We start from the raw sequence: 27,907 nt of genomic DNA on the forward strand, positions 1-27,907 counted from the left end.
GACGTTCAGATTAACTGGTGCCTCTGGTGGCAGGTGGTGGGCACGTTCTCCGGTTCCCAGGCATGCAGAGGCTGGCACTCGTTTGCGCTTCTGGGGTCTGGGGGCTAAGAGAGGAGTTGTTACCTCCTTTACAGATGTGTTAGACCCAGTTCCAAGGGCTTTACATGAACAAACTTTCTCATCCTCGCTATTGATCCCCATTTTACAGATGAAATGATCGAGGCACTTAAGCGATCGCCTAAGGCCACACAGATAAGTGATGGAGCTGGGGTTCGAACTGCTGGCTGGCTGAACCCACAATTCTACGAACCCACAATTCTCCCTCGGGAGCAGGTCAATGACAGCGAGCCCCAGGCCTGCCCTTCTTTCTAATTAGCCATCAGCAGGGGTCGGGCACCAACCAAACCACAGCTCCTGATTCCTCGGGGATCACCCGCAGCCTGCCCCACCTCCCCAGCTGTGGTCACCTGTCAGAGTCCACCTCTTAGCGGACAAGCTGAGGGCTCACCAGATTCATTTTTGCACCCCGCCTCTGGCATCTTGTGATAGTAGGAACTGCATTAACAATGTAATATGACATAGTAATTGCCACCGATGTGGATTTGCTTATTTAATGCCCATAAACCCTGTGAGGTTTGTAGGAGCATACAGGTACCCACTTCCCAGATAAAGCAGCTGAGATGTGGGGAAGTTCAGTAGGCCTGCTGGCAAGTGATGGAGCTTTTTCCACAGCTACGTGCTGACTTTGTGTAGCGGGAAGATAGGGCGTTGGTTAAGTGGTCGGGTGGACGACTGTCTGTAGAGGGTCCTGTATGGTAGAGTGGATAGAAGGAGCAATGACTGGCTGGAGGGAGGGAAGGAGGGAAGGAAAGGAGGGAGGGAGGGGATGGAAGTATGGAAGGATGCATGGATGGTTGGATGGATGGATGAATGGATGGATGGTTGACTGGATGGATGGATAGATGAGTGGAGGAAAGGAAGGAAGGAAGGAAGGATGGATGGATGGATGGATGGGAGGGAGGAAGGAAGGAAGGAAGGAAGGAAGGGTGGATGGATGGATGGATGGATGGGAGGGAGGAGATGGATGGATGGTTGGATGGATGAATGGATGGATGGTTGATTGGATGGATGGATAGATGAGTGGATGGAAGGAAGGAAGGAAGGAAGGAAGGAAGGAAGGAAGGGTGGATGGATGGGTGGATGAATGGATGGATGGGAGGGAGGGAGGAGATGGATGGATGGTTGGATGGATGGATAGATGAGTGGATGGAAGGAAGGAAGGATGGATGGATGGATGGATGGATAGATGAATGGATAGAAGGAAGGAAGGAAGGATGGATCGATGGATGGATGGGAGGGAGGGAGGGAAGGAGGGAGGGAGGAAGGAGATGGGTGGATGGTGGGTAGATACAGAGGTGAGTGACTGAAGAGCTTGTCAAACGGGAAAGGTAAGGAATTCAGGAGGGAGTAAGTCTGCATAGGATTCATAGGAACTCGGGTCTTGTACTGGCTCTGTCATCCACCAGGAGACACTCTGTCAACTTGGTCCCTTCCTGTGCTGTGGATCAGAGAAGTTGTCCTGGAGATGTCCTCCAACTACGAGAGAGGCCACAAGTTAGTGTCCCGAGAAGTTGGTGAGCACCCTTGTTGAAGATGCTGCATCTGCAGCCAGAAGGGCGAAGGCTTCCAGAAAAGTCCGGAAGCCGCGTTTCATCAAGGCCGCCAGGACTGGGATGAAGGAAGTATGTCACGTATAAGGGAAGAGTTAGAATCCGTCATTATTTTAGTTATTAAAATTTGACACTTTGTTCACGGTTTTTTTTTTCTTTTTGCATTAATATTTGATTTTTAAAAACATTGCCCTAAAATATTATTTATCTTGGTTACTCCAATTTTTGGTGCTCGGTTACATTTTGTGCCTGAGGGGTATGTGTCGCTTCATTTGCCCTCATCTTGGCCCCTTGAGGGAACCAGCAGTTTCTGGAATCTTACGCAAGCCCCCACACTTCTGTGCAACTTACTCCTGCTTAGTTCGTTTTGCTCTTGCGTCTGGGGGAGGCAGGAGCTGGGGGGCCAGAGCCCAGAGCATGTCTGCCTCCACTCATCTCTCCTCCAGAGCCCCCTTCAGTCTCCTGTTGTGCACAGATTCTCACTGTCGACCCTGTCATGCAAGACCTCCCGTGATACGTCCGTCTGCCCACACCGCACTCTGCACCATGCACAGGCGAGCTCCCCGTCCCGCACGTCCCCCAGCTCCCTCCCTACTCTCCTGGCTTGTCCTCTCTCCCCTACAGAAACTTCCCCTTCCAGAACCCCCCAATTGATAGTCTGCATCCTTCACCGTTTGTGAGAGCGCCTTGCGGAACTGAGCGATTTTCAGCCGGTTTGCACCTGTTTGGCTGTTAGTCTGAAGGGTCAGTGCCCAAGCCGTCCTGGTGGCTAAATATTTTGAAAGTCGGGTTTCCTGTATCTTGCCCTCCATGGTGAAATGAAGATAAAAATGCTGGGGTGTTGGAGCTCAGGCCCAGGGCCCAGCATACAGCAAGCACAGCACGAATGCAGCAGTAGAAAGAGTTGACCTCATTTATTCGGGGTCAGATGGTGACAGGCTCGGGCGTTACAGGTGACACCTGAGGGGTGTCTGGCTGAGGGGGGTTTGGAGGTGCTGTGCCCACCCCCCGATGCGGCTTGCCCTTGCCGTGAGAGGAACAAGCGTGGACGTCTGGGTTTGTGGTCGGGCGCGAGGCTCATCAGGAACCAGGGGGCAGGAAGCCACAGGTGGGGCCGTGCGGGGGCCCCCGACCCAGCTTGGCCCTGCCCCGGCCGTGCGAGCGGGACATTCCTGACCTCCCTTCCCGGCAAGGAGGAGTGGCCTTGCCTCGTGGGGGGCGTGAGTCACTGGGCCTGCGCGTGGGCGACAGTTACGCGGCAAACACTCGCGGTCACAGGTGGCGAGATGAGGGCCGACAGGGAGCCGGCTGGGTGCCGGGACTGGCGAGACGGTAGCCATGCTTGGTGCACCCGGGCGACCCCTGGCCAGCCTCACGGGGTGGGGGTGGGGGGGGGGGCCAGGCGCCTCTCCTGCCCCTGCCTGGTCCCCGTCTCGCCAGCGGTCGCTCAGACCCTTCCTCCTCTGACACCCGGCCCCTCCTCTTCTCTCAGCCAGAAACCTGGGGTTTCTACCCCTTGGAGGTCCCGTGGGAGACACAGCCCCCCCGAGAGCTCTCTCTGGCCCGACCCCTTCCTCTTGCTCCGTTTTCTAACCACCGTGAGGTCTGTGCAGCACACGACCCACTGTTTTCGAGTGACCACGCAGAGGCAGGCCACGAACAGATCTAAACCGCTTCTGACCTCGGCCGCAGGGCTTTTCTCCCGACACCGGCGCTCGGTTTCTTTGTGTCTCTCTCTCTTTTGTTTGGACCGAAATTCAAATAAAATGAAGCGAGCCATTTTGGTGGCACCTGGGAGTTCACAGGGTTATGCAACCACCACGTGGGCCGAGTTTCAAAACTTTGTTATCTCCACGGAACAGCCCACGCCCATTAAGTAACCACTCCCGGCTTCCTCCACCCCAAATTCCCCAGCAGCCACTAACCTGTTTTCTGCCTGCAAACATTTGCCTGCTCTGGACACTTGGCATAAAAGGAATTCTATGCCGTGTGACCTTTACCGGGTGACGTTTCATAATTGCCTTCTTTGGCTTAGTATCATGGTCTCGAGGTCCATCCGAACCGTAGCACGTATCGATCGATGCCTTTTCGGGTCACCTCTACCCCCAGCGCGGGGCTGGAACTCCCCACCCTGAGATCAAGAGCCGGCCGGGGGCCCCAATGTTTGTTTAAGGCCGAGGGACGGTCCCTGTGTGGAGACGCCACGCTTCGTCTGTTCCACCGTCCGCCCGTGGACACGTGCGTGGTCCTCGCTTCAGCGTTATCGTGGAGGCTGCTGCTGGCGACGTCCGCGCACAGGTTTCTGCGCGAACACGTGTTTTTTTTCCCCCGGGGGTGGGGCCCTGGCAGGGGCATCACGGGGTAGTGCTGTCTGACTCCCCGAGGACCCGCCAGACCGTTTTCCCCACAGAGGCTGTGTGTCATGTTTCAGTCCCACCAGCGGTGAACGCGGGTCTGCACTTGTCTCGCAGGGACTCGTGATTTTCTGGGGGTTTGGGATGTGACCGCAGACCTCGCAGTGGGCGTGAAGCCGCGTGGCGGTTGTGATTTGCATTTCCTTCACGACGCGGTCTGTTGAGCATTGTCTCAGGTGCTCCGTGGCCGTCCGTCCGGCTTTTTTTTTTTTTTTTTAAATTTTATTTGAGGGCGGGGAGGGGCAGAGAGAGAGGGAGAGGGAGAATCCCAAGCGGGTTCTGGGTGGGGACCCCGGGTGGGGTCTCGTGGGAGGTGGTGACACAGGTCTGCGGCATGACAAAGAGGTCACCCCGAGATGGGACAGATAAAGCCCGGGACTGGAGAGAATTAAGGAAGATTTCCCGGAGAGAAGGGCATTGCCAGAGGGTGGGGTCTGGGGAGGCAGGAAGGGGACGGCAAGGGTGGTGCTCCAGGAGGAGGGGACAGCGTGACGGGGGCCGGGAGGCGGCCCAGGGCCGAGGGCTGCAGAGCTGACATCAGACCCCGCGCTGGCAGTCACTGTATACCCGGGGCACACTGCCGTGGGACAGTCGGGGTTCCTTCCCTGTGCAGCGGGGGTGGTGGTGCCCCTGGGACTCGCACAGCGGGTTGGGCGTGGCGGGTGCTTGTAGAAGCTTCCCGTCGCTGCCGTAGCAACTTATCATGCCCTTAGGGGCTCAAAACAACACAAACGTATCTTCTCCCATCCTGGAGGTCCGTGGCTCTGGGGGACGTGGCCAATCCCCCTGGGCAGGTCTCAAGACCAGAGTCGGGGGTCTGCGGGCCTGGGCTTTTATCTAGAGGTTCTGGGGGAGAATCTTCCCCCAACTCATTCAGACTCGGGCAGAATTTACTTCCTGCAGTTGTGGGGCCGAGGGCCCCGGGTCCTTGCTGGCCGTCAGCACAAGGCCACCTGTGTCTCCGTCACCGTGTTCCAGCCAGTGGGGGCGGGGAGTCCTCCTTCTCACACTTACAACTCTCTGACTTCACCTCTGCACCGTCTCTCTGCCTCCAGCTGGAGAAAGCTCTCTACTTGTTTTCTTTTTATTCTGAGAGAGAAAGACAGCAGGAGCTGGGGAGGGGCAGACAGAGAGGGAGAGAGAGCATCCCCAGGAGCCCGACGCAGGGCTGGACCCCACACTGTGAGATCATGGCCTGAGTCGAAATCCAGAGTTGGGCGTTCAACTGACTGAGCCACCCGGGTGTCCCTGAAAGTGCTCTACCTTTAGGGACGTGTGGGATTAGACCGGGCCACGTGATAAGGCTAATCTTCCTATTTTAAAGCCTATAACCTTAATTAACTCTGCAAAGCCCCTCTGGCCAACATACTATTTTCACAGGATCCAGGGGATGGGGCGTGGACACCTTCGGGGGCACATCTGCCCGCCACCGTCCCATAACTGAGGCCAGCCAATGGCGCGGCCCGGTTGGCACCTGCGGGGCTAGGGGGTGATGAGGTCACGGAAGTGAACGTGGCCGTGTCCAGGGGCCGGGTGGACCTCTGCTCACGTGTGCCTGGTGAGGCTTGGGTGCGTTATTCCCCGGGCCAGCTTCTGAAACAACCCTCCTGGAGGTGTTGAAACTCGACCCTGATTCAGGAGGCCTGGGGCGGACCCAGATCCCGCGTTCGTGACCAGGTCCCAGGTGATGCTGACATTGCGGGTTTAGGGGGCACGTTTTGAATGGCAGGATGCGGTCCATTTACTCAGCAAGCAGCCCTGCGGACCGCGCTGGGCGGTGGCTGATGCAGGACCGCGTTTCCACCCTCTTGCACACTGACAACTGTGTAATGAAGGGAGAGACGACTGTCAGATGAACGCTGGCACACTGGCCATTCTCTGGTTTTCACGAGCGTAGAGTTTTCCAGACACCACATCGCGTGTGACAGATCGAACGCGGAAGCAGACGCGGGAATTCAGCCGTTTTTGCTTCGGCCAGACACGAAAGAGATTTGCAAAAAGGTAAAACAATGCCATTTTTCTCACTGAATTATTTTGGGGGGGGGGGATTCAGTGAGTTTTCATTAACAAACGAGCTCTTTATGTCTGTTGAGAAACGACAGTCAACCGAGTAAATGTGGAGATGGAATTGGTTTTACGAAACGATTCACGGATAGGGCCACAAGCAGAGTGTGGTCTCCAGTGGGAGGTTTTACAAGAAGGAGGCGGGAAGTCCCCAAGGGAGGGACGAATGTCCAGGGCCTGGCAGGGGGTCACCCGCATGACCCCCACAGCGCTGGTCTGGGAATTTCAGCTGCTTATAAGGTGACATTCTTGTCTGAGAAGTAAGCAGTGAGCCCGTAAGAAAGCGAGTCGAGGGGACAGAAACGTGGAAAGGCCCCGCCCTGCCTGGACACAGAGGTGATTTTGGGCACCGCTGCCCCCACTGGTAAACTGGCCCTCGTTTCGTGTTCCCAGAACCTCACCCCACAGGTGGCCTGCATCCCCTTGACAGAAAGCTGGTTGTCACTGTGCTGTAGTCGGTTTCTGTCTCTCCATCTCCCCAGTGGCTCTGGTGACAGTCTGGGGACACCCATGTCTGCCTGCTTCTGTCTCTCTGTCCCCCCACCCCCAGTGGCTCTGGTGACAGTCTGGGGACACCCATGTCTGCCTGCTTCTGTCTCTCTGTCCCCCCACCCCCAGTGGCTCTGGTGACAGTCTGGGGACACCCATGTCTCCCTGCCTCTCTCTGTCCCCCCACCCCCAGTGGCTCTGGTGACAGTCTGGGGACACCCATGTCTCCCTGCCTCTGTCTCTCTGTCCCCCCACCCCCAGTGGCTCTGGTGACAGTCTGGGGACACCCATGTCTCCCTGCCTCTGTCTCTCTGTCCCCCCACCCCCAGTGGCTCTGGTGACAGTCTGGGGACAGCCCATGTCTCCCCGCCTCTGTCTCTCTGTCCCCCCACTCCCAGCGTCTCGCCCCGGGTTTCGCAGCCCGCCAGGTGCCACGTGAGCGTTAGACCCCGGGTTGTTCATTTCTCAGTTCCTTTAGCCAGGTGGAAACAGAAGGTTCGGGGAAATGTTCCTGAGTGTACATCGTTTGGACAAAACAGCACCGAGTGCCGGTGAAGGTCAGGCTTGTACCTCAACGGTGTTTCAGGTCAAATTTCGAGTTCCGTGTGATCAGGCCGTGTGACTTAGAGTACGAGGGCACCGCCGTGTTAGCGACATGGCAAGCTCAGTGATGCTTATTACCACGGCACAGAGAGCCTTTGAGTCTAAACAAGATGACCAACGCTCGCTTGGCCTGGGGCTCATACGACGTCACTCCGTGAGATGGTGTTACCACCTAGTGACAGCCTGTCCCCTCAGAGCCGCTCCTTTGTTACAGGAGTCCGAACAGCATGGCCGTGTTGTTAGGTTATGAGGACAAATACTTTTTAGAATAAGGCTCATCTGTCTGGAGCAAAGACAAGGGCGCATCCATATGTCGGGAGCACGGTCCCACGCGCCTTGAGCGATCCAGGGAGACAGACGTCGCAGGGGGCGGGGTCACGGTCCCCAAAAGACACCAGGGCCTGGTCCCTGGAACCCAACTGACTTGCCTGGGGCTCGGGCTCCAGGGTTAATGTGTGGGCCAGTCCCTTTCTGTTGTTCAAGTCAAAACCAAGGTGAAGTTCTCGGGAAAGGATGGAAGGGAGTCAAGCCTCGGGGGTGATGATTTGGGCTTGTTTCTGTTTTAACACGTCCGCACGTAATACGTTTGTTGCTGTCTGATGAGGTCTTATAAACTGTGGTAAGACATGTACAAACGCAGAATTTGCCATCCTAACTCTCGAGAGCTCAGTGGTTTAAGTACATGCACGCCGTCTGTAGCCGGCCCTGCTGTCTGTCCCCTGGACTCTCCTCATCTTGCGACGCTGAGGCTCTGTCCCCACGGAACACCAGCTCCCCCGCTCCCACCCCCGGCCCAGCCCCCATGCACCGAACCCCCCCAGTCCCCGCCACCCCCCCCCGTCCCCAGCCTCCCCACCTCAGCCCCTGGCCCACCCCCACGCACCAAACTCCCCCCAGTCCGCCGATGGATCCAGCCGGGCGCCCCTACACTTCCTCTTTAAGACTGAATTGTGTGTGCAGACTGCACACGTCTATCTGTCCGTCCATCAGTGGGCACTCGGGTGGCCTGCGCCTTCTGGCTGTGTGAAGAATGCTGCTGTGAACATCGGTGCACGGCTAACCCTTGGGGAATCTGCTCTCTGCTCCCTGGGTGCGTGCCCGGAAGTAGGATGCTGATGTTACTGCTGTTTTTAAAAGAATGGACGTAATTGTTTGAACACTTCCCCGAAGTTTTAGTTTTGAATACACTCATCAGTAAGTACCATTATAGTGGCTGATCTAACACACTTATGTGGGTTTTTGGGGGAGTCCTCAACAGCTTGCAAGCATGCAGAGGGCACCTGTACTTGGGGAACGGCTGGCCCCAGGTGAGAAGCTGCCACCTGCCTGGGAACGGACTCAGGAGGTTGACACGGACCCACAACCCCCTGCAGGTGGGTCAGGGGTGACCCCTGGTTTCTGGCTGGCACAATCGGGTGGGGTGCGGAGATCGGTCTGGTCCAATGGAGTCGAGGTGGCCGTGGGGCACCCCCATGGAGACGGCTTCTAGATGTTTGGCCGTAGGGTCGGGAGCCTAGAAGGAGGGGTGGCTGTAGCTAGAAACTCAGGGGTCATTAGCTGGGTGGGTCTCCTGTCCCCAGCTGGGTCTGGAGTTCCAGGAGGCCAGGGACGGGGTGGGATGCACATTACCTGCACAGGCGGGAGCCCCATCAATACCCGGAGGGTGTGTGGGTCCGGGTGACACCGCCATAACCTTGTGGCAACAACTGGCCCCTGTTGGGAAGGAGGCCACGGTCGTGAAGCACCGGCTGGTGGGAGTGGCTGCTGGGGCGGCCAGCCGCCCGGGCAGCTCTGTTCGCCTTGGTGAGACCCACTTACAGCACAGGACCCTCAAGGACCAGGGCAGCCTTCCTCGCGCCTACTGACCTTAACAAGCTCATGGGCTTGGGGGCGCACAGCCCCAGGAGACAGCTTACAGCTCCGCCCACAGCCCCGCCCACGGCCCCATGGGCTCCCCGGCAACCCGCCCCCCACAGCTCCTCGAGCCCACCTGCAACCCACCCGAGGCAAAGCGGTGTCCCTTCTTGATCCAGCTCCGCTGTCACCTACCTACAAAAGGAGCCAGAAGCCGTGCCCAGCCGCACACGAGCCCGAGGCCGAAGGAAAAGTCAGTATCACTGACCCTGTCTGTACCGCGAATGCTCATGTTTTGGTCACCATGCATGCTTCCGTTAATTTTGAATTTTTACTTTTTATTTTATAAATACAAAATATTAATTAAACATAAAATAAAATAAATTAAGTTTATTTACTTTTGAGAGAGAGAGAGAGAGAGTGGGGGAGGGGCAGAGAGAGAAGGAGACACGGACCCCGAAGCAGGCTCCAGGCTCCAGGCTCCGAGCTGTCAGCACAGAGCCCGACGTGGGGCTCTGACGGTGAGATCACGACCTGAGCCAAAGTTGGACCCTTAGCTAACTGAGCCACCCAGGTGCCCCCAATTTTGGGTTTTTAAAAGCATTAGAATGTCACCTGAATGACAGACATCTTTCGGCAGCCTCTTAAATTTGACATGGGGGTGGCGTGTGTTTCTCTGGCCTCGCCTTTCCTGTCCTGGAAAAGCCGGAGAGCTGCCTGGCACCTCACCCGATCTGCAGCACGTGTGCCCGCGTTCAGGTGACTGGTGGCCTCGTGGCTTCTGTAATGGTGACATCACGGTTTTGCATTCTCCGGATTTCAGCTCAGACGTGCCAGCCTCAGGTGGCCTGCACACCATGACCCTGCCCCCGGTATTTGCAAAAATTGCCCGCCGCCCGCCGTCCAGCAGAAGGCGGCTTTGTGGGGACAGGGACCCTGACGGCGTGGCTCGTAACCGAGTCCGCAGTGGCCGGGGTGGCCTGACGCTGAGCCTCCTGTAAATGTGTCATGAAGGAACAACAGCCGGCGGTCGTCTAGTGCTCGCCGTGCGCCAGTCCCCCAGCCGATCTTCACGGGAACCTTCACTGTCGTTGTAGACCCCGTTTCACAGAAGGGGACACTGAGCCAAAGGGCAGACGTAGAAGTTGCCTAAGGCCCTATAGCAGGTGAGCGGCGAAGCGGGGAGCGGACCTGGGCCGCCTGGCTCAGAGCGGGACATTTGGGGCCAGCCCGTGCACTCTTAGCTGCTGTCCCAGGTCCACCTGTCTCCCTGACCAATCGTGATGACCCGCAGACGTCCCCTGGGGAGCAAAGTAGCCACAATGCTGCCTCCCGTCGGGAACAGAGGAAGAAACACGTTGAGCTCCGGTCTGGTGCACCTGCCGCCTCGGGGTCTGCTCGCGGTGGGGAAAAGGGCGCGGGGGTCCCCATCCTGAAGGATGCGGACACCCAGTTGTGGTCTCCTCCTTCCCTCCAGGACCTCAGAGGAGGAGACAGCACTCAGCACACGCCTGGGCCTCGGGGTCTTGGGCTGGTGGGCCAGGCCCGTGGAGCCCCAGCTCGGCCTTTACACCAGACGGTAACAGCTGCTGCCATGGCTTACCACGAGAGATCTTTCTGGGACCCCGTCATGTGCTGCCCCCACCATCAGCCGTTGCTTCCGTACCGAGCGCTTTAGCTGTATTAGCTCATTTAATTCTATTCTGTGATGAAGTATCCCCACCCCTGTGGTTCAGTCACTTGCTGGGCCCCCCGCAGGCGAGTGGTGAAGCTGGCTGTCCAAAGCAGGCCCTGTCCCTGTAGAGGTGCCCCTGCCTGGGTCACAGTATTAGTGGGATAAAAAGGGTCCGGGGGACCTGGAGAGCAGGTCCCAGAGGCCATGGCCCTGGGAGGTTCCGGGAGTGGGTCCCGCCTTACCTCAGGCTCCATGCCTGTACCTGAGGGCAGCGTTCTGAGCCCAGGTTCCACAAGTGACCGTGAGGAGGCATTGGGGGTGGACCCGGGGCGGGGTGCACTCCCGCTCACCTTCCTGTCGCCCTTGGAGGCGCTGGTGGGGGGGCGGGGTCATGTCCCAGCCACAGGGCAGGTCCTAGGCCTCAACCGGCCCCACCCGGAGCTGCCCTCCCCTCCGGGAATTCTTTTCTCCCGGCTTCCCACCCTCTGCTTTCCTCCGCATCACCTCCACCTCTGTGCTGCCCCTCATGCCAGCCGCTGCCCGGACGAGGACACGGGCTCACGCTTCTGGGCTTTCGATAACCTCCCTGCCTGGGGTGCGCTCCCTCCCTGCCTGCCTGGCGGGTCGCCCCTGCTCGCCGCCTCCTCCATCTCTGCGGGGCTTCTCTGAACCCTCCCCCACGTCCTCTCCTCTGCTAGCCCCGAGGCCCTTCCTGTCCCCTCCTGTGATGGCTCAAGTGGCCTGTCTCTCTAGTGACTTGAAGAAGCTGCAAATCCTCTGCTCCCGCAGCTCGCAGCTCGATCCCCTGGTGACCCAGCAGGCCTTGGGGACGCGTGGGATCAATAGAACACTGCGGGAGCTCTGAGGCTGGGTCGCAAGTAGCCCTTCAGCTTTTTCCCAGCCTCCTGGAAGGTGGCTCTGGGACCAGGAGGAACCCAGCCACACGCAGAGGCCCGGTGTGGGTGGCGGGGGCAGGGGGACAGCCCAGCTCGGCCCCCAGCCAGCACCACCTTCCCGCCACGGAGAGCACCGTCCCGGACCCCACGTCCAGTCGAGCCTTCAGATGACCCCCCCCCCCAGCCCCAGCTGCCATGACCGTGACCTCACAAGAGAGACTCCAGCTGGACCCCGTCGGCCCCCCAGACTCTGAAATGTAACAGAAACTGTTTCAAGCCATTAAGTTTCGGCGCGATTGTTCCAGGGCGGCGGATAACTGGACTGCAGACCGCGTGTCCCCGAGGGCAGGGCTTGTGTCCCTGTCCCTCCGGTCCCTGCCCGGGCTCCAGTGAGGACCGAGCGCTCCTCAGATTCCCCTTGAGTGCACGAATGAAACCCGTCGAGACTCACTGTTCACCCTGAGATAGAAGAAATTTATTAGCAAGAGGTAATCAGGAAACATATATTTTTACAAAAATGGAAATTTCTCTTTTCCAAACAAGCTGTGAGTGGAAATATTTTAGGACTAGGAATAGAATTCTCATACCACTAAGGTATTGCTTACAGCAGGAGCAGCCTGCATGCCGTCCTGGGGCATGCCAGCCGCGCGGAGCCGACTGTGCTCTCCCCGCCGCACGGCGTCACAGCACGTGGGGGTATTCGCGGAACGGGCGCTGCCGGACTCCTGCTGGAAGGCGCTCGGACGGGACTGCGGTGTGTGCAACACAGACACTCACTGATTTCCTAGCTCTACGGCGTGGCACTATTTTCACAAAGCGAACAGACTCGGAGCATCTCAACGTAAGCTGGCGGTGACCGTTAGGCGGCTACGAGACGAGTGACATTCTCTGGGTCCCCGACTTGCGGCGGATGCCGGGCAGCGGCCGGCAGAAGTCGATGCGACTCTGTGTCGTGACTCGGTTGCCCTGGGGACGCTCCGGGGCCTCGTCCGGGTTCACGGAGACCCTGGTGTGGTTCCCAGAGCAGGGAGCGTGTGGGGCCTGCACAGGGTGGTGCGCTGGTGTCGTGGGGCGTGGTTCTCAGCGGAGAGGACCCCCTCCGTCCAGGTTACCGGGAGACGGAGAGTTCTGACCCCTGTGATTTTGGCTGAAAAAGCTGCTTTGGAAACTGGCATCGCCGTCAGCGGGAAGATCCGTGGATGACTGGACTTCAGGGTGTGGTCCCCACCCGCCTCCCCCCACCCCCCCACCCCCCCGTTACGACGACTACATGGAACATGCTGGGAGGGCGCCCGGGGGGGGGCCGCCTCAGCCCGGGGTGGGGGGGAGGCCTGGGCCGCGGAAGGACAGAAGCGGGGTGGCGCCCAGGCTGGCGTCTGCACGGGCTCCGTCTCCCCGTCCGAGAGAGTGGGGGGCTGGGAAGGTTACGGACGCGGCTGGAAAGAAACAGGTGCTGCGGGGGGCGGGGGCTGGGTGGGGGCGAAGTCTCACACGGAGCGGAGGCTCCTGTTCCGGTTCTACGGGGATCTAAGAACGAGAACGGAGCTGTATTCTCGGAGAAGCACATACTAGAGAGGAGAATCCAGGAACCAGACAATTATGTACACATCACACCGCGTGTGTCCGTGGGGCGCCGGGGCCGGGCCGGGCCGGCTTCAGGTGGGGAGTTTGGGCTCCATTCGCAGGGAAGACTCATAGAGGCTCTCCTCGTCCATGACGAAGGACTGGTCCAGCAGGTACTGGGTCACCTGGCGAGAGGAAGGCGCGGGGCAAGTGGCAGGCGGTGGGGACACGGGGCCCCCGCGGGGGTGGGGCGAACGCGTCTGAGCCAGCGCTCCGTCTTCACGTGGGCTGGCTATTATTACTGACTGCCGCCTGACGGGGATATGAAGTCATGTGTGGCCAACGTCACCCTTGGCTGAACTCTAGGTGAAGCATTTTGGGCTCGTACTTTGGAAAAATCCCCCTAAGACGTCAGTTGTAGAACCTAGGTGGCGAGTGGGTCACGTGTTCTTTCAGCGTTTATGCCGAATACGCATCAGGCTGAGCGACATTCACCCCGAGAGGAGAAAGGGGAAACCGAGGCCGCGCTTCCGGCCTCGCACGGCTCGCTCCGGGGCGAGATCGCGGACTGGACAGAATCACCCTTCCGTCAGCCCTCCCGCGTCACCTGCTGGATTCCTACAAGTAAAGGTGCTTCGAGGGGCAGCGCCCAAGCCGCACGGGCAGCCCCGCTTCGCCAAGTTCTCCTCAAGGCTCTTTCAGTTGTCGCTTGCTTGGAACCAAAGCTTCATTATTATTATTATTATTACTTTGCTCCGAAACCCAGGGCAGAAGGAAAACCACACCACAAACGGCTGCACTCGGCCAGGGGACTTTCCACCGTGCGCCCTTCCCAGCTCTGAACTTTGTAACTAGGGGGCGTCACTTTCCAAAAAGATGTTGTAAACGCTGCCTCTCTGGGCTGGGAGGGGGCCCAGGCGTGACCTCCAGCCGTCCCAGGGCAGGTGAAAATCAGACGGGAGCAGCAAGGTTAGCACCAGCCGTGGAGCGGGGAGAACTCACCGCTGGTCGGGGCAGAGGGAAGGCTTCTTGGAAAAGCTGGCGTTTGAGCAGGGCCCCGGGGGGTCAGGGGATGAGAGGGGCTGGGCGTGCAGGGAGGGGTACGGACTGACGGACGGAGTGCGTGCCCGCGTGACAGCCCGGGTGACGGGGAAAGTGGCTCCGGCTTACCTTCACCTGGTGTTCTATCTTATAGGCAGTTTGCTGGAACTGGCGAATCTCTCGGATGATGTGAGATATCTGCGAGGACGAGGACAGTTTAAGAAGACAGTTTGCTCTCGCGGGCTCCCCCAGCCCCTCCGCTCCACGGCACGGACGGGGCACCGACAGCCGAACCTGAAGTCGGTCTCTTAGCTCACACACACACCGCCTCCTGAGAGCCCCCACGGAGGCACGTGGCCTCCTTCGCCCCAGCGATCTGTGTCCAGGGGGACACTAGTAAAAAGTCTACAGGTTGATTACGTGACAGAAAAAGCATCGTTCGGTCGGAGAGGGCAGGCTGTCCAACATCCCAAAACGGTGCCCACGTCTCAGCAAAAGCCGGGCACCTGCCACGTTCTGCGTGCCCACTGTGCGTGGGTGCCGGGGCCCCATCCTGTCACCAGGACGGTGCTTCTGGCTTGCGGGTGACAGAGAAGCCCTCCTAGGGAGCCCCGTGTCGACTGGAAACCGCATCACACAGAACCCATGCGAGGGTGTCGTGAGAAAGGGCGGGGGAGCCACGACACCGGCCCGGCTCTCTCCTTCCACTCGGGGGGGGCTGCCTACGGATTCCGTCTGCCACTGGCTTCACGTGGCCAGCTCTGCCCCTCCCCCGCGGGGTGACCTCGGGTGGGCCACGGAGCCCCGCGAGCCCCAGGCTGCTCCTCTGTGAGCGGGGGCGACCCCTCAGCGGGCTCCGTCCGAGGGAGCACGGTGAGGCTGGCTGGGGGCCCGCCCGATGCTGTCTGCCTCTCTGCCTCTCGGGGACCCGCGGCGGCTCTCGTCGGAGAAGCCAGCTCCAGGCTGCCGGGCGCGCGTGCTTGATCGCAGGCCAGGCGGTCACGGGGCTCGGCCCCGGGTTTTGACGCCCCCCGGCCCTGCCCCAGGACACGTACCATCCTCATCTTGGAGAAGTTGACCAGGCCGTCCTCCGTGTAATTGGGTGTCCCCTCTTCGATAAAGGCCAGGTCGGTGAGGTACATCCCCAGGTAAGGGACACAGGGCGGGTCACAACTTCGAAGCAAACGGCATTAGACAAACGTTTTTCATTTGAAAACACGAGCGTCTACGGGACCAGAACACCCTGCATGCACGTGCTGCAGGCCTGGGGTTGCCAGCCGCCTCAGGGCCGGTCCTCTGGGGCGATGGGCCACAGACCAGCAGGACAGAAAGCCCTCCCCAACCTGTCTGCTCTCCGTCCCGGATGCAGGCTTTGGGCTCCACGGCCGGCCCCCTCCCAGCCCCCTCGCCTGACTCCCCGTGAAACTCTCCACCCAGCCCTGCTCTAGACCCACCCCCCAGGGGACCTGCCAGCCCCCACCCCATTCTGCCAGCCATGCTACCCAGCCCCCCAGTGTCGTTCTGCTCCTTGACACTCCTCCTCTGCCTCGACCGGCCGTTTGCCCCACGGGATCTCCTGCCCGCCTGAGCACTGGGGTCCCGGAGCAGGAAACCCTGGCCCTTGAGGTCCCCTCCTACAAGTGGCTTCTAAGCAGGGGGCTGGGGGACAGCGTCCCTAACAAGTGACCTCTTGGGGAGGGAGCGTTTTGGGAGACAGGACCCAGCAGTGGTGGACCACGCTGCTCCGACTTGGGGGGCTAATGTTAACATCTTCATCACAGGGTATCGCCCTGGAGCCTCTGGGAGGGGCCCCAGAAAGGGGCCGATTTTGTGTGGGTCGGGCGGCCACCGTGCTCTGGCAGAGCTCCGGGTCATGCCCTCAGGGGACCCCTGATGGTGCCCCACAGCCTCCTCTCAGCGCAGCGCAGCACGCAGACACGGCCAGTCTGGCCGCACGCACTTGCGGGGGCAGGTGACCCCGCTCCTCGACCTCTGACCTTGTCTCCTTGAGGCCACGTGGCAACCCTCCACTCTGGAAGAAGGGGAGGCAGGGAGGTCGGTGGGGCAAGAACAGAAACCCAGCCTCTGCCCCTCGCCTGCTAGGCGTGTGACCCTTGACCCGAGGGCCAAGGCCGCCCTCACACGACGGGGCTGATTGCCCAGACAGGTCTAGGAGGTCAGGTTAGGTGATGCGCCCACGCTACATGAAGCAGCATGGAGGCACGCGGGGGAAAAACACATCCAGTTTTCGTCCGGCGGTCGTACGGCTTTGACGCCTTCTGACATTGGCCATTGTCCTCCCCTGTTGCTTTCTTTTTTGGACAAACGGCAACAGGTCTCAGGACGGGTGTTGGCAAACACCAGGATCCCTGCTAGAAGCGAGAAACCGCTTTGTTTTCACCGGGTCTGTTTATCGTGGCGACCTTGTACTCGTGGTTCCCCGTTTACTGTTCTGACACGCTTTTCCTTCCTACTTCAATTTACCTCGGGGAAAACGTGAGTTAATTATAAGGAAGCTACGGAGAGCGGATCCCGCCGGCACACGGGCAGCAAAGCCGGGAAGGAGGTGGGCCCCGGGGGTGAGGGAGACCGTGGCCAGAGTTGTCTTCTGACCTGTGGGTCTTGACTCTTTCTTGGGTGGTGGAAATACGTTAAGCGATCAGCTTTTTAAAGAATGAAAACAACAACAACAACAACCCAGAAGTAGGACAAAAGAAAATATCTGAGTTGGTTGCACGGGCCAAAAGCACATGTTGTTTTGTGAAACTTTTGTTGCTGTTTGCGTGTATGTATTTGTGGGGAAAAAAGTGTTCTTACTGGGTTGTGATTTAAAAAAACAAACAAACAAGACTCGCGGGTCCTGCGGGACCACACGGTCTGTGACTGTCACAGGTCAGGCTCTCCGACCCCGCCCATCATCCTCCAAGTCTGGGCGGCAGGTGGGACTTAGTCGGGAGACGGAGAAGCAACTCTGTAGCCAGCACTGGGTGGGGGGGGAGGGGGGTTCGCTGGCCAGCGGCTTCTGAGAGGGGCTTCCCAGCTCGCCCGCTATTTCTGCTCTTGACAGTGACTAGAAACGCAGAGGGCCGGAAGGACCCCCCGTCTTGGGGGGAGGGGAGGGGGGACCAGGGCCGCAGGGAAGGAACGCGCAGTGTGTTCCCGAAGGCCGTACAGGGTCTCCAACTGCCCAGAGCGGTGGGAAGTCAGGGGTTCCTCTGATTGTGGACGTGTATTCCCCTGATGCGTTTACCGGGCTCAGGAGCCCGCTGTAGGACGGTGGCGGGTGGGCATGTGGAGTCACAGCCCCCATTACCGCTCTGTCCCTGGTCACCGCCTTCCAGGTGAGGCGCCTGGAAGGAGGGGCCCAGGGAAGCGCACACACGGTTAGTCCAGTCACGTGTGCACGCGCGTGCACGCACGTACACACGGCAAGTCCGTCCGTGTAACCAAACAACCGGCCCGGACCCAGAGCCGTGCTGGTCAGCGTGTGGGGCTGCCGACGTGGCGCTGGGTGCTGGGGGCAGGCGTGGGGAGCACGGGGCTGTGGAGGGTCCCGGAAGGCTGACACTGTGTGGGGACCCAGCGGGAGTGCCTGAAAGAAAGGGACACACGCGGAGGGCTCCTTGTGGGCCACGCCCCTGTGACCCCTGGCTGGCTCTGAACTCCCCGTGTGGGCATTTTCATCCCCCTCGGGAGGGGTCCAGCCTTGCCTGGCTCTGGGCGGATGCGGGGCGGCTTCCTCTCCTCACAGACCCCTCACCCGCCTGTAACCTGCTGTTTTAGGGAGGAGACAAAGTGCCCCGCTTTCCATTCTAAACACGGCCTCGGGTTTTCCAGGCAGCGCCTGGATGCGGGAAGCCGCCTCCCGGTGACACTGGCATCTAGGCCTTGCCTGGGACTGTCTGGGGTCCCCCACCATCTTCCGAGAAATTCTTGATGACGTCACGTGGGAGGGGAGATCACGCGGTCCCAGTGGCTGAAAGCTCCGTGTGGCTGCCTGACGGGCTGGCCACCAAGGGGTCAGCCCTTCCTCCTCCGCCCTGCCCCAGCCTGGGGAGTGGCCCTCTCTCTCACACGCCTTGCTGCCCCTGCTTAGGGATCTCCTCTCCCTCCCAAGAGGGTGAGAGGGGCACTCGGGCTGGGCCACGTGGGCTGGAGCCCCCAGGCATGCAGTGCGAGAAATAAGGTGCTCAGATTTTGGGGGAAAAATTGCAGTGGGGCCAGGAGTGGGGGTGGGGGTCGCAGTCCACTCTCGTTTTGCCACCAGGGCACCCACTGCTCTGTGGTCTCGGCAGGAGACTAGGCTCTGCTGTGTGGTCACGAGCAGAAAATACAGGTGGAAATGAGTGTGTGGCCTGGTGGCACCCCTGGGCCCCTCGCATCCACACGGATGGGTTTTGTCCCCTGTGAAGGGCGGGTGGCGACGGGCTGGTGGTCAGCAAGCCGCCTGGGTCCCCCACAGCCCTCTGCTCAGGGCGGCCACAGCCCGCGGGGAGCGTGGCCCCGCGTTCTTCCAAACGAGGGCTTCCCATCGAAGCAGAGCCCGAGTGCAGATTTGCCAACATGTGCTGGGTTCAGATTAGGCGGGTGGGCAATCCCAGAATTGACCCCAGCGGGGCTGGTGACCAAATGCTACTGAGGACTTGACTTCCTGGCCACGTTTTGCTGCACGGAACCGGAAGGGTGGTCTCTGGGCTCGGGGAAGGAGGAGGGCAGACGGGGGCACGCTCGGGGGCCCTGGGCAGGGGACTGGGGGTGCACAGGGCACACGCTGTCGGTGGGCCCGGGGGGATTTAAGAGTGTGGCTGAGGGGAGGGGAGTAGGACGTAGGGGTGAAGTCTCGGCCGGGAAAGGCCATTCACTAGCCTGCGTGCGGGCACGAAACCTTTTCAGTGACGGGCTGCACAGGAGGCCCCGTCCGGGCAGGCCACCGGCTGTGCTCAAGACTGACCTCTCCCTTCCTTCCTGTGACCACCGTCCCCCCTGCTGAGACAAGACCCCGGGGTTCACACAGCACGGCTCTACGGTGCCTCTGGAGAAGGGGTGCAGGACACATTTGCCCCACGTGCCCCGTCTCTCCTTCCCCTCCAGGGCGTGGCCTCCATGTGCATAAAGAGAGAACCCGGTTTGCATAAAGGTGTCAGCTCCTGAATGCCCGAGGTCCCCCACCCCCTTGCAGCCCGGAGCAGAGGCGTCTGGGACAGGCTGACCGGAGCCCCCGGGAAAGAGGGAAGACGGGGGGGGGGCGGTTACCGAGACAGACCCAGGCCACGGAGGCGACGGCAGACAAGGAAGCCATGGGTGGGAGGCGGATGGAAGGGCGCCCGGCAGACGGACAGGTGGGTGCATGCGCGGTAAGGTGGCCCCCACAAGCACAGCCCACGGGCTCCAGGGGGCCCAGGCGTGACAGAGACAGCACAGATGGCGGGGCATCTGTCCGAGGACGAACACGGTGGAGATGAACGCAGCAATGGCACACGGAGGTGGCGGAGGACGGCCCGCGTGCAGCGGGAGGGAGATGAGGGCACACGGGCGGGGCGCGGGTGTGCCAAGGGCTGGACGCGGTCCCCGGGGGCAGTGGCCGCGTGATTCCGCACGGCAGGCGGGAGGGGCGCTCTGCAGGGAGCCGGGACTGGGGGCGGCCCCGGGGTCTCACCAAGGACAGCAGGGAGTCACGCAGAGGCCGCGGGCACACAGCGAGCGAGCGAGCGGGCGAGCAGGGGTGACCCCAGAGCCCTCACGCGAGAGCCTGTGGCCGCCGTGCACCCCAAGGGGCTGAGGCCGATGCGCTGGGAGGGCCTGGACCCTCGGGCGAATCGCAGAGCACTGGCCTTGCAGGCCGCCTGGGCCAGGGTCTGGCTCTGTCACCGCGGCCACACGGCTCTGCGACGGCCACTAGCGCCTCAGTGTCCTTGTCTGGAGGAACGGGACGGGAGGACCCGCCTCACGGTGGCGGGCCTCCTCGGGGAGACTGCCTCTCCCGGGGGCTTGGCAACATCTGGGGGCATCTCTGGTCGTCACGACTTGGGGAAGGCACTGGCATCTGGTGGGCAGGGGCCAGGGCTGCCGCTGAACAGCCCACGTGGCACGAGACGGCCCTCAGCGTGGCGTGGTCCTGCTCTAGTGACGACCTGCCCGCCTTGCCAGCGGTCAGGTGCGACATCGGCAAATCTGTGGTCTCCGATTGCCAGATGCCATTTGTGCAAACCGCACCTGTTCCCGTGACTAATTCTCAACAAAAATGAGAAAACGCGATCCCATTAAGTAAACACCTTCACCTCACGACCTTCTCTGATGTCAGAAACACTGAACTGTGGGGATGTGTGTGCGTCAGCGTCGAGGCGTCTGGGGCCACGGCCGCCCCGCGTGCTGCCCCTCCCCTCGCCGGGAACTGCCGCGGAGACTGGGATGGCTTTAGCAGACAGTGGAGGACAGAGCCGACCCACCCTAGAGGTCTGGGGAGCCCAGGGGCCGCGTGGGTAGACGGACGGACAGACAGACACACGGACCTCCTGCTCCAGCCAGACGGGGCGCGTGGAGGCCTCCGCAATGCGGTTCTACGATTTGAAAAATAACGGTGACAAAATGGCACACACTTACTTTTTCAGAGCTTCTCTGAGATTCTTAAATCTGCCCTCTGATGACACAAGCTTTTGGAGCTTGTCAATCAAAGCTTTTGTCTAGAAAGAATCAGAAGCATTTACTAACGCGCGGCTCTCAGGGGCCCGAGGCACCGGCCCACGGTCCACGGGCCGCCCTCGGGCTCCGGGGCCGCCCCTGCTCTGCCTCCTCGCAGGGCAGGGCGTTTCCGGGGACCGCCCCCCAACTCCTGAAGAGTCAGCCACGGACCCTTGTCCTCTCACCCTTCAGAAGCACGGGGGTGGCGATGCGGGGGATCTGAGTGCCGGTCTCACCCCTGCAAACACGGACCCGGACGCCAGGGTGGGGGTGGGACCGGGTAACTGCAAGGGGCCCTCCGGAGCAGAGCGCGGCCATGGCCATGGCTTCACTTCCGTGGCCTTTCCTGCGCCCTGAACCCCAGGGATGCGGCCAAGGGTGCGGGCACAGAACCACACCTGTGTATCTCAGGACGCCGCACTAACGTAAGAATCAGGAGAAAAGATGGCAGGTGAACTGATCACCTAGAAGAAAAGACCGTGATGGGGAAGAGTGAGCCCCCAGCTGAGGGTCCCGTTTGTCTGCAGGGGGCAGACGGGAGCCACGGAGGCTGCCCAGGGTCTGGCTTTGCGGTCCTTTCCCTGCCGGCTGGGGGCCCCTTGGCCTTGGCGGTCCCCGGGTCCCTCACTTATGCAACAGCGACGTGGCTTAGTGACCCCCACCTCTCCAGCTCCTGCCCTCAAAATCCAGGCCGTGGCGGAGAACGGGCACTGGGGGCCAGCTGTGCCCAAGTGGCCTGGAGGGGACGCTGGTCACACGGGCCGAGCACACCCCTCAGCTTTGGGCCAGATGCTCCTGAGAAATCTGCCTGCAGAGAGCGACACTGAGACTTGATTCAGATGGGAGAAGAGACTGGGGTGCGGTCCTCGAGGGGCCCATCCAGTCTGCTTCCTCCTGGATGGGGGGCCGTCTCCTGGTCCTGACCAGCCCTGCTCAAAGCAGAAATGCGTGTGGACCTGGTGGCGGAGACACAGCCACGGGCCGTGATTCTGTGCCCCTGACGCAGCCGCCCTCAGGTACTGGCCCGCAGCCTGGTGCCGACGCCAACCGCGGCCCCGGGCCTCCGCTTCTCCCGTACTTTCTAGACTTCTCTCTCCAGAGCTGGGCCCGCCCCCTCCTCCTCCCCACTCGCCTGCAGAGGAATGGCCCCGAGGCAGCCGGAGACCAGATGTGGGGGCCCAGTGTCCTGGCCCTGAGGCCTCAGCAGCTCTGCACACACCCTCCGCAAGCCCACACACACCACTCCTGTTCCATGGCTGGCCTCCACTTTCACATCTGGAAAATGGGAGGGTAGGCCCCGCTGGCCACTTAGCTCCGGATGAAGTATCACCATGCTAGCAGTCCTGAGGATACATGGGGGATATTCTGATGTGTGTGGGGGGCTGGGTAGACACTTGGGACCGATCTGTGGCTCTGAGATGGGCACGCTTAGACTCCTTCCACATCTGTGCTCCTCTGGGGTGTCCTTCTGTCCAGGAAGGAGCTTTGCAGCCTGGGAGGCCCCTGGATATTCCCGCCGCCGCCGCTTACAAAGTGAGTTCCAGCTTGAAGCGGCCGGGCCAGGAGTTTCCGCCCTTTGGTGCTCAATGGGACCCAGGCCCCTGGGATTCTGGGCATCTCTGCCGGGAGGGTGGAAACAAGGGAGCCCTCGGAACATGTCACTGAAACCAGAGACCGAGCAAGGGGCCGGCCTTGTTGTGTTGACAAGGAAGGTGGTCACAGAACCTCCTGAAGGAAGATCCCATCTTCCCTCTTCACCAAACAGAATGCTTCCTGATGGCCAAGGCTGTTCCCTCCCAGAGGAGCCCCAGAGTACTGGCAGCCGAGGAGAGATTTCTGTCCCTACTGAGACTCAACTGTCCTCCAGAGAGGAGACACGAAGATCCGGCAGTCACCTGCGCCGCCCCATGGAGGGGTGCCATCCGTCCTCTCCTGGAGGGGGACACCCTTTCAGAGAGGCTGGGGGAGGGAAGGGGAGAACAGGGAAACGGAGCCAGAAGTCCCTGACAGCCTGACTGCTCGGCTCCAGCCAAGGGCTGGCCTGGACTGGACAGAATGCTTTTCTGGTTCGGGCACATCGAGCAAATGATAACAACTATCTGTTGGGGCTGCACCTCACGCCTCTAAGACACGTGGCCGTTCCAGGGGCCTGGGGGGGGGGTCACAAGTATCCACGGGATACCTTCAGAGACGCAGCAATCCTTCCCGGGCCGGTGCGGGCCAGGCGCCGCGCAGACGTGCAAGCTGAGGGCTGGGCGAGGCCGCCACAGGGCGTGTGGGCCCGATGTGCTTTCCGAGGCATCGCTGATGCCCGGGTCCTGAATGACATCCGAGAACGCAGGCCTGGCCGTTAGTCTTGATCTCTAACTGCCCTCCCTGTGCACCCTCTTGAGAGAGCGGGAGACTTCGGGATGGTTAAGGCGGTTCCCTCCCAACTCTACAATAAGGGTGATGCTGAAGAACGAGGCCAAGAGTTACGGAGCCCCCACTGTGGTGGGAGCCTCCGGAGAAGACAGCACCGTTCTGACAGCCCCAGGGCAGAAGAAAGACACGGGCCTGGAATGGCCATCACACCCGCCGACAGACCAGTCTGCTCCCTGACAGGCCGAGTCGGCTCGGATGAGTTGGGGATTCTGCAGCGGCCCGCTCAGGAATTCACAGCACTGTGGCCATGAGCGGCCAGATGGGCCTGTGGCCTCAGTCCCCGTGCGTCCAGGCTCTGTTCTTTCCAGGAGCCCACTAGCAAGCTGGCACCTTCCGCTGCCCCTGTCCCAGCCCTGGCATCTCTGTGTGTTAGGAGGCAAGAAGCCTGGCGTCACGGGGGGGCAGGAGGCACCCTGCAGTCACGCCGTCATCTGGGGCCAGAGTGACCGCACTGCAGGGAGGGCAGCATCCCAGGGCTTCCTGAGTTTGGCTGCTTTTCTAGGGAGGAGGGATGTATGGACCTGATGCCTGCTCGTGGGGGCGGAATCATGACCTGTCGTTGGTGTGAGGATGGTAAGGGGGCAGGCAATAAAGAGGACAGCGAGGTGGGCACCGTATGTAAATCCAGAGGAGACAGGCGCCCTGGAGACCCTGGGCCCCACACAGCCCACCCAGTCGTAGGACCAGACGCTGTGGCCAAGCCACTGGTATCTTTAGAGGCTTACCCTGCCCTCGGTGGCACCCATCCAGCCTCCTGCACATGTGCAGGCTGGGGTCCGGGCATACACCATGTGCACCAAGGAGGTGGCTCAAGTGCCCCACTGACCCTCCTCTTAGGGCCTCGGTGACCTCCTCGTGACCTCAGTGTAGGGAACTTCATTCCCAGGGAAGAATCATGTTCTGAGTGAATAAAGATCAAGCCCCCATTTAAGGTCACCAACTACCCATGGGTAACAGGGACCAGCGGACTCCCTGGCGGCCAGAAGGGCCAGAGAAATCAGAGACCTGGGAAGGGATCTACAAGTTCGTCCGGCCCTGTCCCGGCGACCCTGCAGGTCCAGAGTGGCATCCACCCTTCTGTCCCAACCCAAGGACAAGAGTATTGGGACCAGTGATCACTCTTCCACCTTCGTCTTTGGAGTATTAATTCTCAAGTGGGAATTAAAGTCTCATGGGTCCCAGCACCACATATGCGGGCCTGATACCTGGTCTCAGGTGATACAGGAGAAGAGGTTCTCCCGGAAGAGGGCTTACAAGGAAGTGCTGGCCTCCACCCTGTCCTCTGCCCACCTCCGGATGTCCGGAGGCCAGCACTCTGGCGCCCCGGCCCCAGCCCGGCCCCAGGCAGGCGATGGCGCCGGCTTCCCGCCGCACCTGCTTGGAGACTTTGAGCCACGTCTTTTTCAGCCGGAATATTGCGCTGCGGTTCATGGACGAGGTGATCTCCAGGACGGCGTTGTAGTTGTGCAGACAGCGGCATATGTCGGCCACGGCCACCCACTTCTCGATGGCGCTCACTCTCGCGTTGATGTCCTCGTTGCGGATGATCTCTGAAGCAATCAAGTTACTGATCTTTAAGCCCATGCAATGAGACAAGAAAAAATAAGAGGCTAAGTATTGCAGAGATGATAAATCACCATTGCTTGCAGATGATATGACTGCCCGTTTGAAAATCCCAAAAGGATACACTGGAAACTACCAGGACGACTAATAGAGCTCATGAGGGTGGCTGGTTAAACATTCGACACGTAATAACGAGTTTTCCTATACACTGGCAATACCAACTAGAAAACACCATGGAAAATATTCTCAAAATTCCAATGGGAATGTGTAAACTACCTAAGAACTTAAATATCTGAGGATTTCCGAAGACGCTGCATGAAAACAATTGACAAAAGGTTATAAAAGGTTTGGATTACAAAGAACAAGATCCAATTCCCAAAGGAGAATATAAATATGCCATTTTTCTAAACTAATACGTGACTTCAACGTGACTCAATAAAACACACAATGAGAGCTCTCTTGAGGGCTTGACAAACTGATCCCATGGTTCGCCTGGAAGAATCAGGAGGAGCCCAGCTCCGAGACCATCTCCCCCACACGGCTGGCGCTTGGAGGGGACCCATACCTTGTGTCATCACTGGGCTCACATATAAAGTGGCAGAGGTCCCCCTGCCCTCAGTGAACACACACACACACACACACACACACACACACGTACAAATCAGATGTGGGCGGGACCTGGGGAGTCAGGGAGCAAGAAACACACAGAGCTGGGGCAGCGGCTGACTCACCCTGTGCTTTTCTCTGAAACTTCCTATGAATTTAAAATTATTAAAAAAAAGTAAAAAAGAAGACTACTTGTTATAAACAATTAAGAAAAGGACATGTGCAGGTGAATGAAAACTGTAGGCCTTTACTGCCAAGATATCTTCTCAAACATAATTTCTGAAGGATGTATGTCCAAAGGATGGCTTGTAAAACTATTTAAGAATGGAAAACCACTGAAGAGAATTAGGGAGGAACGAAAACATGAAATAGTACATATGTTGTAGCTCTTGAAAACAATTCTAAAATTTACTAATTTTGAGAGAGAAAGAGAAAGAGAGAGGGATAGAGATAGAAAGAGAGAGCGGGGGAGGGGCAGAGAGAGAGGGAGACACAGAATCCGAAGCAGGTTCCAGGCTCTGAGCTGTGGGCACAGAGCCCAACGCGGGGCTCACACTCACGAACCCCGAGATCATGACCTGAGCCGAAGTCGGACGCTTAACCAACTGAGCTGCCCAGGTGCCCCAAGTTATACTAATTTTTTAAAGGAATATCTCTGTGAAACCTTCCAGAAAATAGAAAAAAAAAAAAGGGAGTATCTTACAATGCACTCTATGAAGCCAGTATAACCTTGATACCAAAAGCAGATGCAGATGACACGAGAAGGCAAATCACACATCCACCTGTCTGCCGTGCCACGACCAGGTTAGGTCTGTCCCCGGAACGAAAGGAAGGGTGAACATTAGAGAAACATCTGTAACCGTCGTTCACCACATCAACAGCTTAAAGGAGGTGAGCCGTGACCATCTCAATAGATGCGCACAATTTTGATAACATTCAGTACCGATCTGTGGCAAATACCGTCAGCAAACAAGAAGAGAAAGGAATTTCTTTAACTTGATAAAGAAACAAACATTATCCTCGACGGGGAAAGATGAGAAGCTTTCTCTTTGGAACCAACACCAAGATTCACCATCGATGTTTGCACTCAAGTCTGCCGCACGGGGGCCGTGGGCAGCAGGGGTGCCCCCCCACTCTGCCCTCGCCCTGATCCCGGAGAGCCTGGTCAGTGCCGCTCAGTAAGACAACGGCATGGGAAGCTGCAGACCCAGCCGGGGAGAGATCTAGAAACAGCCACGGGCCGTGATGGTCACCACCACGGAGGTGCACATTCTGTGTCTGAGGGACAGGGCGGATTCTAAGAGAGATGGCCAGACGCCAGGTGGTGATGAGGGCGGCCCTCGGAGGCAGGCTGTCTTGCCGTGTGATGTTGGGGATGAAACTGACCCCCCTTGGGCCTCAGTTTCCCCATTCACAAAGTGGGAATAACAGGGGTAAATGAGACCATGCTTGCAAAGCCCTGGGCACAGTGCCTGGCATGCCGCACACGGGCAGCAAACACTGGTTTCACGCCCCGCCCTTGGCTCACTTCGGTCCTGGGCGCACACGGGAGTCGGGGGGAGGACGGGGGACCGGGTTTTGCCGCCCGGGGCTGCTGCGCGTTCCCAGGACCTGCCCACCGGCTTCGCGCACTGTCTCTAACTGGACACGTGGCCTGGGTTCTGTCTGTTGCTGGGTGCCCTACGGGGGTCCTGACCCCAAGCTGCAGTGTGGCCGTGTCTCTCTTTTCCTCCCGCTGCCGCAGACCCTCCCCGATGTGGGTGTTGACCAGGGAGCCTGGCCAGGAGGTCAGGACAAGTGGAATCGTGTGCAGCTCCTTCCTCAAGGGCCTTCCCTTGGGGGGGATGACTCAGCTCAGGGGAACTTGGAGGCCAGCGCAGGTGCCCTCGGGGCTCTTTCCAGGCTGGGCGCAAGGGCCTGTGGTTCAGGGGCTGGGGCCGGGCTTCGTGCCGGGGGAGGACTTTTCCTTGCCTCCCGGACATGACTCAGGAGCCCCCAGGGCAAGGGCCCTGAGAGCCCGGCTTTCCTTAGACCAGCGTGAGGTAACAGCCCCCATCCTTTAGGGCTCGTGAGGTCACGGTGCACACAAACCGCAGACGGTCAGGCGCTAGCCTCGCGGGGAACCTGTCCTCCACCTGGCACCCTGAGGGGCCTGTGGAAGGAAAACCCGGGACAGAAGGGCACTGCCTCCCCCCCACCCCCCTCCACCGTACTCACGTCGTTGAAATGCTTCGTGGTTTTCATGATATAAGGGGTCCGCTCATTCTTCTCCAGCTTCATCCAGCCTTGTCCGAAGAACTCCCTGCGGGAAGGAAGGGCACCCGGCGGGTGAGGTTTGCACGGATGATGGCGTTGCTTTTTCTGCCT

The 27,907-nt window shown here is 59.6% G+C and overlaps 2 protein-coding genes across 4 annotated transcripts in view; one reads left to right on the forward strand and one right to left on the reverse strand.

The window, feature by feature from the left end:
* Positions 1-27,907, forward strand: part of TBC1D2B (TBC1 domain family member 2B) — a 334,347-nt gene that overhangs the window by 194,042 nt on the left and 112,398 nt on the right. The window lies entirely within an intron of this gene.
* Positions 12,119-27,907, reverse strand: part of RASGRF1 (Ras protein specific guanine nucleotide releasing factor 1) — a 101,311-nt gene continuing 85,522 nt past the window's right edge. Inside the window, exons 22-27 of the mRNA XM_053223437.1 lie at positions 27,758-27,842; positions 24,746-24,943; positions 20,870-20,949; positions 15,325-15,442; positions 14,399-14,467; positions 12,119-13,413 (exon numbers count right to left, since the gene is read on the reverse strand). Coding sequence (XP_053079412.1) covers positions 13,321-13,413; positions 14,399-14,467; positions 15,325-15,442; positions 20,870-20,949; positions 24,746-24,943; positions 27,758-27,842 — 643 coding nt within the window. The 3' untranslated portion in view covers positions 12,119-13,320. The remainder of the gene's footprint in view (positions 13,414-14,398; positions 14,468-15,324; positions 15,443-20,869; positions 20,950-24,745; positions 24,944-27,757; positions 27,843-27,907) is intronic.

The sequence above is a fragment of the Acinonyx jubatus genome, chromosome B3 (genome assembly GCF_027475565.1).
Source record: "Acinonyx jubatus isolate Ajub_Pintada_27869175 chromosome B3, VMU_Ajub_asm_v1.0, whole genome shotgun sequence".
Lineage (NCBI taxonomy): Eukaryota > Metazoa > Chordata > Mammalia > Carnivora > Felidae > Acinonyx > Acinonyx jubatus.